The 14209-nt window shown below is 42.0% G+C and overlaps 2 protein-coding genes across 2 annotated transcripts in view; both read right to left on the bottom strand.

Annotated features, from left to right (window-relative positions):
- Positions 1 to 3567, bottom strand: part of LOC123748693 (sulfotransferase 1B1) — a 248916-nt gene extending 245349 nt beyond the window's left edge. Inside the window, exon 1 of the mRNA XM_069333270.1 lies at positions 3493 to 3567. Within this exon, the coding sequence (XP_069189371.1) occupies positions 3493 to 3518 (26 nt within the window). The 5' untranslated portion in view covers positions 3519 to 3567. The remainder of the gene's footprint in view (positions 1 to 3492) is intronic.
- An 8638-nt stretch (positions 3568 to 12205) lies between these two features.
- LOC138370881 (uncharacterized) lies at positions 12206 to 12658 on the bottom strand. The gene has a single exon (XM_069335516.1). It carries the CDS (start codon positions 12656 to 12658, stop codon positions 12206 to 12208), a length of 453 nt encoding a protein of 150 aa, XP_069191617.1.
- Between the last annotated feature and the right edge of the window lie 1551 nt (positions 12659 to 14209).

Raw genomic sequence — 14209 nt, 5'->3', positions numbered from 1 at the left:
CATCATGTCTCTTTCGCCACATATATGTCATCAGTCACCATGTCTTCTGCTCCACTCTCCAACCATCAGCCTCGATGTCTCCTGCTCCACACACACCTGTCATCAGTCACCACGTTTCATGCTCAACACACCTGTCATCAGTTACCATGTCTCCTGCCCCACACACCTGTCATCAGTCACCATGTCTCCTGCTCTACATACCTGTCATCAGTCACCAGGTCTCCTGCTCCACATACCTTTCATGAGTCACCATGTTTCCTGCTCAACACACACCTGTCATCAGTCACCACGTCTCCTGCCCCACACACCTTTCATCAGTCACCTTGTCTCCTGTTCCACACACCTGTCATTATTCATCTTGTCTCAAGCTTCAAACACCTGTCATCAGCCCTATGTCTCCTGCTCCACACACACCTGTCATCAGTCACCATGTCTCCTGCTCCACACTCCAACCATCAGCCTCGTTGTCTCTTGCTCCACACACCTGTCATCAGTCACCATGTCTCCTCCTCCACACACCTGTCATCAGTCACCAGGTCTCCTGCTCCACATACCTGTCATCAGTCACCATGTCTCCAGCCCCACACACCTGTCATCAGTCACCATGGAGGGTAATGGAGGACCCGCATGGAGGACCAGAAACATGGAGAGCTAAGCTGCTGGACGTGACAACAAGAAACTTTCTAAGCCAGCACATCAAAGAACCAACAAGAATGAGAGGAGAAGATGTACCAGCAATGCTTGATTTGATATTTACCCTAAATGAATGGGATATAAGGGAAGTTAAGATGGAAGCGCCCTTGGGAATGAGTGACCACAGTGTATTGAACTTTGAGTACCTGGTAGAGCTAGGACTTATCTCCCCCAAAAAAGAACTAGGAATCAAAAGGCTGGCATACCGAAAGGGGAATTATGAACAGATGAGAAGTTTCCTAAGTGAAATACCTTGGGACACAGACCTCAGAGATACGTCTTTACAGGGTATGATGGACTATGTTACCCAAAAGTGTCAGGACGCAGTAAACAGGTTCATCCCGGAGCAAAGGGAAAAATCCGAGAAGCAACAGAAGAATCCATGGTATAATAGGGCATGTATGGAAGCGAAGAAACTGAAGAAATGGGCGTGGAGGAACTTCCGGAATAATAGAACACCAGAAAGCAGAGAGAGATACCAGAGAACCAGGAGAGTACGTCAGGGTGAGAAGTGAAGCAGAGAAAAATTTTGAAAATGATGTAGTAAACAAAGCCAAGACAGAACCAAAGCTACTCCACAGTCACATCAGAAGGAAAACAACAGTGAAAGAACAGGTATTGAAACTTCGAACAGGCGAGGACAGGTATACAGAGAACGACAGAGAGGTGTGTGAAGAACTCAACAAGAGGTTCCAGGAGGTCTTCACAATAGAACAAGGTGAGGTCACTGTGCTAGGAGAAAGGGAGGTAAACCAGGCGGCCTTGGAAGAGTTCGAAATTACGAGAGAGGAGGTCAAGAGACACCTGCTGGATCTGGATGTTAGAAAGGCTGTTGGTCCAGATGGGATCTCACCATGGGTACTGAAAGAGTGTGCAGAGGCACTTTGCTTGCCACTCTCCATAGTGTATAGTAAGTCACTGGAGACGGGAGACCTACCAGAAATATGGAAGACGGCGAATGTGGTCCCAATATACAAAAAGGGCGACAGGCAAGAGGCACTGAACTACAGGCCAGTGTCCTTGACTTGTATACCATGCAAGGTGATGGAAAAGATCGTGAGAAAAAACCTGGTAACACATCTGGAGAGAAGGGACTTCGTGACAAATCGCCAACATGGGTTCAGGGAGGGTAAATCTTGCCTTACAGGCTTGATAGAATTCTACGATCAGGTGACAAAGATTAAGCAAGAAAGAGAGGGCTGGGCGGACTGCATTTTCTTGGATTGTCGGAAAGCCTTTGACACAGTACCGCATAAGAGGCTGGTACATAAGCTGGAGAGACAGGCAGGTGTAGCTGGTAAGGTACTCCAGTGGATAAGGGAGTATCTAAGCAATAGGAAGCAGAGAGTTACGGTGAGGGGTGAGACCTCCGATTGGCGTGAAGTCACCAGTGGAGTCCCACAGGGCTCTGTACTCGGTCCTATCTTGTTTCTGATATATGTAAATGATCTCCCGGAGGGTATCGATTCATTTCTCTCAATGTTTGCGGACGATGCTAAAATTATGAGAAGGATTAAAACAGAAGAGGACTGTTTGAGGCTTCAAGAAGACCTAGACAAGCTGAAGGAATGGTCAAACAAATGGTTGTTAGAGTTTAACCCAACCAAATGTAATGTAATGAAGATAGGTGTAGGGAGCAGGAGGCCAGATACAAGGTATCATCTGGGAGAGGAAATTCTTCAGGAGTCAGAGAAGGAAAAAGACTTGGGGGTTGATATCACGCCAGACCTGTCTCCTGCAGCACATATCAAGCGGATAACATCAGCGGCATATGCCAGGCTGGCCAAAATACGAACGGCATTCAGAAACTTGTGTAAAGAATCATTCAGAACCTTGTATACCACATATGTCAGGCCAATCCTGGAGTATGCAGCCCCAGCATGGAGTCCATATCTAGTCAAGGATAAGACTAAACTGGAAAAGGTTCAAAGGTTTGCCACCAGACTAGTACCCGAGCTGAGAGATATGAGCTACGAGGAGCGACTACGGGAATTAAACCTCACTTCGCTGGAAGACAGAAGAGTTAGGGGGGACATGATCACCACATTCAAGATTGTGAAGGGAATTGATAGGGTAGATAAAGACAGTCTATTTAACACAAGGGGAACACGCACAAGGGGACACAGGTGGAAACTGAGTGCCCAAATGAGCTACAGAGATATTAGAAAGAACTTTTTTAGTGTCAGAGTGGTTGACAAATGGAATGCATTAGGAAGTGATGTGGTGGAGGCTGACTCCATACACAGTTTCAAGTGTAGATATGATAGAGCCCGATAGGCTCAGGAATCTGTACACCTGTTGATTGACGGTTGAGAGGTGGGACCAAAGAGCCAGAGCTCAACCCCCGCAAACACAACTAGGTGAGTACAACTAGGTGAGTACCATGTCTCCAGCCCCACACACCTGTCATCAGTCATCATGTTTCCTGCTCCACATACCTGTCATCAGTCACCTTGGCGCCTGTTCCACACATACCTGTCATCAGTCACCAGGTCTCCTGCTCCACATACCTGTCATCAGTCACCATGTTTCCTGCCCCCACACACCTTTCGTCAGTCACTTTGTCTCCTGCCCCTACACACCTGTTATCAGTCACCATGTCTCCTACTCCACACACCTTTCACCGGTCGCCATGTATCATGCTCCACACACCTGTCATCAGTCACTATGTCTCCTGCTCCCCACACCTGTTACCTGTTACCATGTCTCCAGCTCCACACAACTGTCATCAGCCACCATGTCTCCAGCTCCACACACACACACCTGTCATCAGTTACCATGTGGTGGTGCACCACATACCTGTCATCAGCCTCCTTGTCTTCCATGATTAAGGTGAGGTGCAGCAGTGTGGTGATGGGCGGCGGGAAACTGTGTGGAGAGTGTCCCACACGGGTGCCGGTGCGGGTGTGGTTATAAACATGTTTGTTGTTTGATATAACAATATCTGTAATGTGGCCGTGACTCAAGATAAGAGATAACAGAAGGTAGGTGATGGAGAGGAGGTGAGGGAGAGCAGAGATAAGGGAGGAGAAGTGAGTAAGCAGAGGTGATGGAGGAGAGGTGATGGAGGAGAGGTGATGGAGGAGAGGTGATGGAGGAGAGGTGATGGAGGAGTGGTGAGGGAGGAGAGGTGAGGGAGGAGAGGTGAGGGAGGAGAGGTGAGGGAGGAGAGGTGAGGGAGGAGAGGCGAGTGGGGAGAGGTGAGTGATCAGAGGTTATGGAGGAGAGGTGAGGAAGGAGAGCTGAGGGATCAAAGGTGATGGAGGAGAGGTGAGGGAGGAGACGTTAGGGAGCATCGGTACTCATTTAATTGTACTCACCTAGTTGTGTTTGCGGATTTGGCTTCGGTCGAATCCGCAATCCTTCGGTCATTGGTCTTGCCTCCTAACAGGTTCTCGAACCTATTAGGCTCTATCACATCTACATATGAAACTGTATAGAGTCTGCCCTCACCAATTCACTTCCTAACACATTCCATCTGTTAACAACCCTGACACTGAAAGAGTTCTTTCTAATGTCCCTGGGTCTGATCTGGGAATTAGCTTTCCATCTGTGTCCTCTTGTTCACATACTACCCTGTGCTAAATAGTTTGTCTTTAGCTTCCAAGTCAATTCCTCTGGTGATCGAGGAGACGTGATCGAAGTGAGACCACTCACTGAGACTAGCCCAGGTGTGTCATCTCACCTCAGTTTGTCATATAAATAAAATTACCATATTTTTTCAATGCCTAAGTGCCATATTATGTTAATACATAATAATATAATAATAATAGAGTGTGGCAGCTTTGTATTTTATATTCCATTGTATAAGAGAGGAAAGTGGTATTGGCATCACTCGAGGGACACACGTATAATACCTGTTGAGTGTGGGGGGGGGGGGATTGGAAATTTCCAACATTTAATTATTACTCTCTAGTACAATAGGATGTATTTCCTGTACTAGGCGTCAGAATCTACTAGTGCTTAATTACTAACATTTAGTACTTTGATAGATAATCCTTGTACTAACCATTATATTTTCTTAACACTACTAATCAGTGGAGTAATAATATCAATTCATTTCCTACTGCGTAATAACCACGCCAAAAGTTTCTTACTATTCCATGGCGACGTTATGTCCGCCAACCCGACCAAGGGAATTCAGAGAATTGTATTAAATTCTCCTCTCCTTTCAGCATCCTTCCATAAGAATTATTCGCCGATAATATATTTATCATTGACAGAGTGATACAGCATTATTTGCTGAGATCACTATATATAGTTGAAAACTTATCAACGAGATTCACGGAGAAAGGAATTTCTCCTCTAACTTTTTCATCTATATGAACTTCGTTTCATATTCCATGTTATATGATGAGAATTTATTTAATATTATCTCTCTTATTATAAACTTGTCCTTATTATCTCGCATAGTTGAGTAGATTATATGAGTTAAATTTTCTGTCCCAACACTCCGTGTTATGGGCATGCGCGAGCGAGATGAGAGAAGGAGGAGAAGCAGCCATTATTCTCACAGAGAAAGCAGTGTATGGAAGCGTGCAAAATTTACCAGCTGTAATTACGTCATCCTAGCAGCAGCGGATGTCAGAGTGCTGGAGCAGCTTCGTTATTACTCATACACAAGGCTCGGTAAACGATAAGTTCCTAATTACTGTTATTTTTTGTGATCACAATATTTAGCAGGAAGGATGTTTGTCGTCAAGCTGCATGACCACTAAAAATCAACAAGTGAGTTTTGTTTAAGCCAGGTTCCACATTTTCACCTAGAAATATGTGTAAGATAATATCGATTTAGGCAAATTTTACAATCTTCTCGTATTTCAGCTTGAGGCCTAGTGACAAGGAAGGAGATTATAGCGTCTGCCTCAATCCCGTGTTCTGGATTTTCTGACCCAACAAGTTTTCGTGGCGATACTACCCGGAAGCATACTACTATTTCTAAACACAGCTAAGCTGTTGTCTAGTTTCGTAATTTAGTAGAATACTAATTATTATTTATTTGATGATCTTCAATATAAGGTCATATGTTTCACATATATTCTATAAATTATCATTTATTAATGATCGTCAATATAAGATCATATATTTCACATATATTCTATAATTTATGATTTATATTCATGTTGTAGTAATTTGTAGTTGAATTATCTACAACTAATTGTAGAGACCCAGCTGTCAGGGGCGCCTGACAGATGGATGGGCAGCACTTCGGATTCGTAGTCCTGAGGTTCCGGATTTGATTCCTGGTGGAGGAGACAAATGGGCAAATGTTTCTTTCACCCTGATGCCCCTGTTACCTAGCAGTAAATAGGTACCTAGGAGTTAGACAACTGCTATGGGCTGCTTCCTGGGGGTGTTTAACAAAAAGAAGGCCTGGTCGAGGACCAGGTCGCGGGGACGCTAAGCCCCGAAATCATCTCAAGTTAACTATTATGTTCATTAACTCCCCAAATTGTGTGGTGTGAGTCGGCTCAATATTTAATTTCAATCTACAGTTCACTTAATGCTTTAATATTTGCTATTGACAAAGTATCTAAATTGTCTTACCTTTACAGCCTTCTCAAAGGGGAAGCTAAGAATGTAATAACCAATTTATCTCTCACTGAGATAATTATGATGTAGCTATTCAATTGTTGGAGGTCAATTACTGCAACAAAGAATTAAGTGTAGTTAACATATATTATCAATTATTAGATATTAATTCACCCTGTAACAGACCAGACTCCCTTCCGAACTTCAGGTTGGAAGTAGAGTCTATTGTGAAGGCCTTAGGTACTAAAGTTATTGTATCAGCTTCTGAATGGTTGCTTAAGATACTTATACAAAGGAAACTTCCTCATAATATTTTAGCAGAAATCTGCTCTCGTTAAAAAACCGAGATTCTCTCTCTCTAGATCAAATATTTTAGGGATTAAGAATCACGGTTAATAGGCTAAAGACTCATGATAGAGTTAAACCAGAGTCCAAGCATCCTAATACTGAGAATGAATATACTATAAGTATATGAGAATATACTATATATATATATATATATATATATATATATATATATATATATATATATATATATATATATATATATATATATATATATATATATATATATATATATATATATATTATATACTAGCTGTACCCGGCCAGGCGTTGCTGTGGCTCAGCAACTCGTGTGTGTTGCTAAGCCACAGCAACCTTTCTCGTTTCTCCCAGTCCTCCTCACCATCCCCCCCTCCTCCGTCCCCTCATCTTCCCAACCATACGCCACTTCCCGTTCCCTCATTCTCCCAACTATTTCCTCCCTTTCTCATCCCTGTGTCCTCTCCACCATTCCCACACTCCACTGTCCCCTCGTGCTCCTAACCATTCCCCACTCAACAGTCCCCTCATACTCTCCACCATCTCCCACTCCTCCGTCCCCTTGTCGTTCCAACCATTCCTCACTCCCCCCGTCCCTTCGTCCTCCCAACCATTCCCCACTTCCCGTTCTCTCGTCCTCCACACTATTTCCTCCCTTCCCCATCCCTGTGTCCTCTCCACCATTACCGCACTCCACCGTCCCCTCGTGCTCCTAAAAATTCCCCACTCAACTGTCCCCTCGTACTCTCCACCATCTCCCACTTCCCTGTCCCTTCGTCCACCCTACCATTCCCCCCTCACCCGCCCCCTCATCCTCCCCACCATTACCCCCTTCCCTGTCCCATCGTTTTCAATATCATCCGCCCCCACACCATCCCCTAATTCTCCCCACCATTTCCCACTCCCTTGTCCGATGCATTCCCAAATGATCTAATGTTCTCATCACTGAAATATAAGGAAAAACAATTAAAATACGAAACGAAAAAATGAAGAAATAAAAAACGGACTATACTCACGAAATGAATGGTTTGGTAAACAACAAAGCTCAATTCCAATGCAAAGTCACACGAAATAATTAAATCAAATTGAAAATAATTCGAAAACTATGAAAATTCAATTTATCTTTTTTTTTTTTTTTTTTTTTTTTTTTTAGCAGGGATAATCCTGCGCGGGCCCTAAGCCTCTGGCTGGCCCACTAAGTGATGCTTGTTTCTGTTTTACTTGGGCGGAGGATGAGTATGTATGACTCGTATGGTCGCTTCAGTATGATTTTGCCATATGTGTTTAACAACTTCCTCTGCTCTGTGGAATCGAAGTTGAAATCCTAACGGGTATGTAACTGTGCACTGTGTTAGATAATGTTCCAGTGGTCTGTCGGGCATTTCTCCACAGTGTTGACATTTCCTCTCATCTTCCGGAACCTGTAAGCCTATTTCCCATGCACATGGGTATCCAAGCCTGATGCGATATAAGTGCACTTCTGTTGTTCTACTGCCCCCTTTCATCAAACTAAGTGGTTCGTAGTTGGTTGAATTCTTGTACCAACCCGCAGATCCTGATGTTGCAACTGCTGTGTTGTGGTCGCTGTACATCTTTCGCATTGCTCTGTTTCGAATTACTTTCTTCATCTGTGATAGACTCTGTGGTATGTAAATGTCTACATTTCTCCTCTTAGTAGCAAGTTTTGCAGCTTCGTCTGCAATGTCATTACCTAATAGTCCCACATGACTTGGCACCCAGTTTTTTTTTTTTTTTTTCTTCTTTCTTTTTAGCAGGGATAATCCTGCGCGGGCCCTAAGCCTCTGGCTGGCCCACTAAGTGATGCTCGTTTCTGGTTTACCTGGGCGGAGGATGAGTATGTATGACCCGTATGGTCGCTTCAGTAAGATTTTGCCATATGAGTTTAACAACTTCCTCTGCTCTGTCGAATCGAAGGTGAAATCTTAACGGGTTTGTAACTGTGCACTGTGTTAGATAATGTTCCAGTGGTCTGTCGGGCATTTCTCCACAGTGTTGACATTTCCTCTCACCTTCCGGAACCCGTAAGCCTATTTCCCATGCACATGGGTATCCAAGCCTGATGCGATGTAAGTGCACTTCTGTTGTTCTACTGCTCCCTTTCATCAAACTAAGTGGTTCGTAGTTGGTGGAATTCTTGTACCAACCCACAGATCCTGATGTTGCATCTGCTGCGTCGTGGTCACTGTACAGCCTTCGCATTGCTCTGTTTCGAATCACTTTCTTCATCTGGGAGAGACTCGGTGGTATGGAAATGTCTACATTCCTCCTCTTAGTAGCAAGTTTTGCAGCTTCGTCTGCAATGTCATTACCTAATAGTCCCACATGACTTGGCACCCAGTTGATAAGCACCCGTCGGCCTTGTCGGTGGAGTGTGTGCATGAATGATAAGACATTGGTGATCAGATGGATGTTATCACATATGTGTTCCTGTTGCAAGGTTTCAATGGCGGTTCTCGAATCTGTATGGACGATAACATGTTGGCGGTGTTCAGCAAGAGCATGTTCCAAAGCCTTTTGAATGGCTAGCATCTCTGTTTGTAAAGTCGAACACCCATTTGAGAGCCTCCAACTATATACAGAGTTTCCTGCTTTAACTGCAGCTCCGGTTTCTTGTCCCTGCTGGTCTACTGACCCATCCGTGAAGTAAGTGAAGCTGTCGGATGCCATGTTTGCTTCTATATGCATCTGTGCAATGTTACGGAGCAGATGAGGATGTGTCTGGTTCTTCTTTCCTTCAAGAGCCATAATCTTAAAGTCTGCTGGCAGAGATTCCCAAGGGGCTTGTATAACAAAGTCTGCATGTATGTCGTCGACACCCCTCTCAGTGACTGTGTTTGCCATATCGAATGTATCGATGGCGTTTATCGCACAATGGGTCCACCTGTTGCCATTGGAGGCTCTTCTGTCCAGAGTTAGTGCTCCAGTGTTCAATTTATCGATGATATTGGAAACATTGAAATGGGATCGTAACATATCTAGAATAGCTTGAGTTTCACTTACGTGCAACAGATGGCGCTGTTTTTCATAAAAAAGCATGTTTTTACCTGTCACTGGTGTGGTATCTATACCTATACTTAGGAAATGAACTTTGTGGTAAACAACACAGCTCAATTCCAACACAATGTCACACAAAATAATTAAATCAAATTTAAGATAAATCGAAATGTATGAAAATGTTATATATTTTTTTACTATCAGTACCCGGCGATGCGTTGCTGAGGCTCAGCGTTAAAACAACCTTCCCTGTTCCCCAGTCTTCTACACCATTCCCCCCTCACCCATCTCCTCGGCCTCCCAACCATTCCCCACTCCACCGTCCCCTCGTCCTCCCCACCATTCCCCACTCCACCATTCCCTCTTCCTTCCCAACATGCCCCACTCCCCTGTCCCTTTGTCCTCCCCACCATTCTCCTTTCTCCCATCCCCTCGTCCCCACCATCCCAAACTCCCTCGTTCCATCGTCCTTCCCCACCAATACCCCCTCCCTTGTCTGATGCCTTCCCAAAAATGTCTGATGTTCCCATCAGAAAATTGGGAACATCAAGTGATCTGATGTTCCCATCACTGAAATATAAGAAAAACAGTTTAAAAATTAAATGAAAATATGAAAAAACTATACTCACGAAATGAACTGTATGGTAAACAACACAGCTCAATTCCAACGCAATTCACACAAAATAATTAAATCAAAATGAAAATAAATCAAAATCTATGAAAATTCAATTTATCAATGCAATCAGAAACATTGAAATGGAACTGTAACATATTTAGTATAGCATGTGTGTTGCTCTTACATGCAACAGATGGCGCTGTTTTTCAAGAAAAGCATAGTTTTACCTATCACAGGTGTGGCATCTATACTTATACTTATGAAATGAACGGTATGGTAAACAACACAGCTAAATTCCAATACAATGTCACACAAAATAATTCAATAAAAAATATAATAAATCGAAATCTATGAAAATAAAATTTATCAATGCAATCGGAAACATTGAAGTGGAATTCGTGACATATTTAGTATAGCGTGCATGTTGCTATTATGTGCAACAGATGGCGCTGTTTAAAAAAAACTGCATGTTTTTACCTGTCACAGGGGTGACATCTATATAATAGGTATATAAAACCACGCGCCTATTGAAATGCAACGTTGTGTCAAAATTTCAAACCAATCGGTGGAGAACTTTTGGAGATTCCAGCGTGTGTTGCTCTTACGTACAACAGATGGCGCTGTTTTTCAAAAAAGCATGTTTTTTACTGTCACAGGTGAGGCATGTATATAGTAGATATATTAAAAGACGTGCTTTTTGAATGCAACGTTGTGTCAAAATTTCAAAGCAACTGGTAAAGTAGTTTCAAAGATTTCCTTCACATGAAAAACACAGTTTTTCAGAAAAAGCATATTTTTTACTGTCACAGACCTCACATCTGTGACGGTAACATGTATATAAAAAGCTGGCCGGATGCGAATGGAACGTTGTGAGAAAATTTCAAGGTAATCGGTGATGAACTTTCGGAGATTAGCGATTTTGAACAAACGAACATTTCCATTTTTATTTATATAGATTAATGCACTCGGAAACACTGAAATGGAATTCATAACATATTAAGTTTAGCGTGTGTGTTGATATTACGTTCAACAGATGGCGCTGTTTTTATTTTAATTATGTTTTTACCTATGACAGGTGTGGCATCTATATAATAGGCATATAAAAGCACACACATATTGGAATGGAATGTTGTGTCAGAATTTCAAAGCAAAGAGTGAAGAACTTTGGGAGATTACAGCATGTGTGTTGCTCTTATGTCCAACAGATGGCGCTCATTATAAAAAAAGCCTGCTTTTTCCTGTCACAGTTGAGGCATGTATATAGTAAGCATATAACAATATGCGCCTATTCAAATGCAACTTTGTGTCAAAATTTCACAGCAATTGGTAAAGAGGTTTCGAAGATATCTCACATGAAAAACACTGGAAAAAACACAGTTTTTGAAAAAAACGTGTTATTTTCCGTCACAGATGTGACATCAATATATTACGTATATATATAAACCCGCTCGGATGCGAATGGAACAGTGTGTGAAAATTTTATAAGCAATTGGTGAAGAACTTTTGAAGATTAACGATTTTGAACAAACATACATTTCCATTTTTATTTATATAGACTAGCTGTATGCACCACGTGTTGCTGTGGCTTAGTCTGGTTAAAAGAAAAAGGAAAAAAAGAAAAAGTGCACATTTCTAATATGTTTAATTTCACAATGCCTGTGAGTATACAATATTTTTTGTTGTTCCATTGTCTGTGGAGATATAGAGATTGTCTGGTTGCCGACTCTAGAACACACAACATATAATTGTCCATGTGAGAAGCAATCCGTGTCTAGATCTAAACTGCACAATTCTAAAGATTGGCCCTGAGCTTTGTTGATGGTGATTGCAAACGGCAATCGAATTGGAAATTACAATCTCTTAAATTAAAATGGCATATCAGTTGGAATCATAGGAATGCGAGGAATGAGGACATCTTCACCTTTGAAAGGTCCTGTCAAGATTGTTGCTTCTACGACGTTGGCGATTAATTTGTTTTACTCCAACCCGCGTGCCATTGCAAAGCTTTGGCTGGTTGATAATTCGTTACATGATAATCGGCACGCCTCTTTTCAATTGCAGTACGAGCGGTGGTATCCCTGGCAGATCGAGGGAATTCAAAAATTTTGTTGGGTAATTAACTGCTTCATCTGCTTTCCCAACAGTATCGACGGACTTGTATGTGACTACCTCGCTTTGTATTTTAGACTGAATAATATTGTTAAGTTCGTAGACGTCTTTGTTCTTTGCCGCAAGAATAGCTCGTTCACTCAGCCAATCGTGAATCTTATAATTGGTTTGAATACTGGGAAATACTATTTTAACCAATTCTTCTTTTGACGACATTAAATTGCCGAAGTAATGTGTCAATGAAATTCGTCCTGAGGTCAGATTTACCGGCACGTTTCCATTCCCAATTTCCAGCAACTGATGTGAGAATATTTCAGTTGAGGGATCATTTTGCAGCTGGACACGCACATTTGTACTTAATTTTAACATCTTTATGTGGCACCACAAAGTAGAGTATTTCAGGCAAGTATTTATTTCATCCGCTGATGTCGATCGAGAAATTACAGGTAATGTTTGCCTGAAATCTCTTCTGCAAGCGTTTTAATGCGTTCCCAAATGGTCTGATGTTTCCACGCAAATCTTGCAATGATCGATCAGGAGCCTCGAGCGATTTTTTGTGGGCCATTGTGCATTCATCCCAAACAATAAGTTTGTATTTCTGCAATACTTTTCCCTTGGCGGATGCTTTGGAAATGTTGCACGTGGGAGTTTCAATGAACTGCATGTTCAATGACAATTTCAAAGCTGAATGAGCAGTTCTTCCACCTGGTAGCAATATAGCAGCTATTCCGGAAAATGCAAGAGCTAGGCTATGCCATTTTGGGATCGAATTGCTGCCATAATCAATATATCAATGTAATTAGGTTTGTTTCACCAGTTCCTCCTGGCGCATTTAAGAAGAGTTCTCCAAGCCCAATATTGACAGTTTTAATTATTTGATCGTAAATATCTTTTTGCTAAAGCTTTAGCTTAGGAATATTTGATTGCACATACGACAACAGATCACCCGTGTTATAATTTTGTCCACGGCGCTATTCTGCATTCGAACTAAGCAGTAGCAGATCGATTCGATGATGGCATTCCCAATTGAGAACTTTGTTTGCGATTTCTAAGCACAAATCATCAATCATTATCAACGCTTCGTTGTAGATTTCTGCTGTGAAATCCATGTTCATATTTGAATTTTCCTTGCGTATTCGACGAACAATATCTTCAGCCATGTGCGATTAATATTTCTCCCATAACTGTTGGAGATCAAGGAGAGCAGGCGGTCAATATGATTGCAAACAATGCACGAATTTGATTTGGATGTGACGTGTTAGACACGTCAATAATGCGTGCATCCCAGTGTCGGTCGTTTTAAAATAAATTCAGAGCATGACATGCACTACGGAAAGTGGCATGTGTAACGCCGTTGACAAATCTCAGTTGCTGGAAAGCCGTTGGACAGGCCACATTTACTAACAACATGTGTCGAAAGAAGCATTTATCTTGATTGGGATGCACGGTCTACAGTCTGCCTATCGTAGTTTGTTTGAATATATCAAGTTGCCCGTCGACTCGTTCTCCTCGTTTGCGTCGATCAAATTATTTTCTACTGGCATTCCATGTGTAATACGTAGACACTTCTGAATACAGCAGTGTTTTTTCAAATGCGTCATTATGAAATAACGTGAAGAACGCAGTTAACGTTGTAGCCAGTGGATTCATGGCTATTTGTGTCACATATGAAATATGTGAAATAAATGCGTTGTACATTTTCTTTTTTTCAAAACAAAAAATACTAATGAAATAATTCAATTCAAACGCAGGTCAATGAACACAGCTCAATTTCACTGCCAAATGCACTGAAAAATAAGAACAATTAAAAAACGAAATGAAAAAATAAAAAAAAATAAAAAATAAACTATGCTCATGAAATGAATGGAATAGTAAAGAACATAGCTCAATTCCAACGTAATGTCAGGCAAAATAATTTAA

Source organism: Procambarus clarkii, chromosome 4 (genome assembly GCF_040958095.1).
Source record: "Procambarus clarkii isolate CNS0578487 chromosome 4, FALCON_Pclarkii_2.0, whole genome shotgun sequence".
NCBI classification, from domain to species: domain Eukaryota; kingdom Metazoa; phylum Arthropoda; class Malacostraca; order Decapoda; family Cambaridae; genus Procambarus; species Procambarus clarkii.
The sequence above is the reverse complement of the archived record's forward strand: the minus strand, read 5'-3'. Positions and strand labels throughout refer to the sequence as shown.

What these genes read in the sequence shown, in the direction of transcription:
- LOC138370881 (XM_069335516.1), bottom strand. Translation starts at nt 12,658, where the DNA reads ATGTTAAAATTAAGTACAAATGTGCGTGTCCAGCTGCAAAATGATCCC.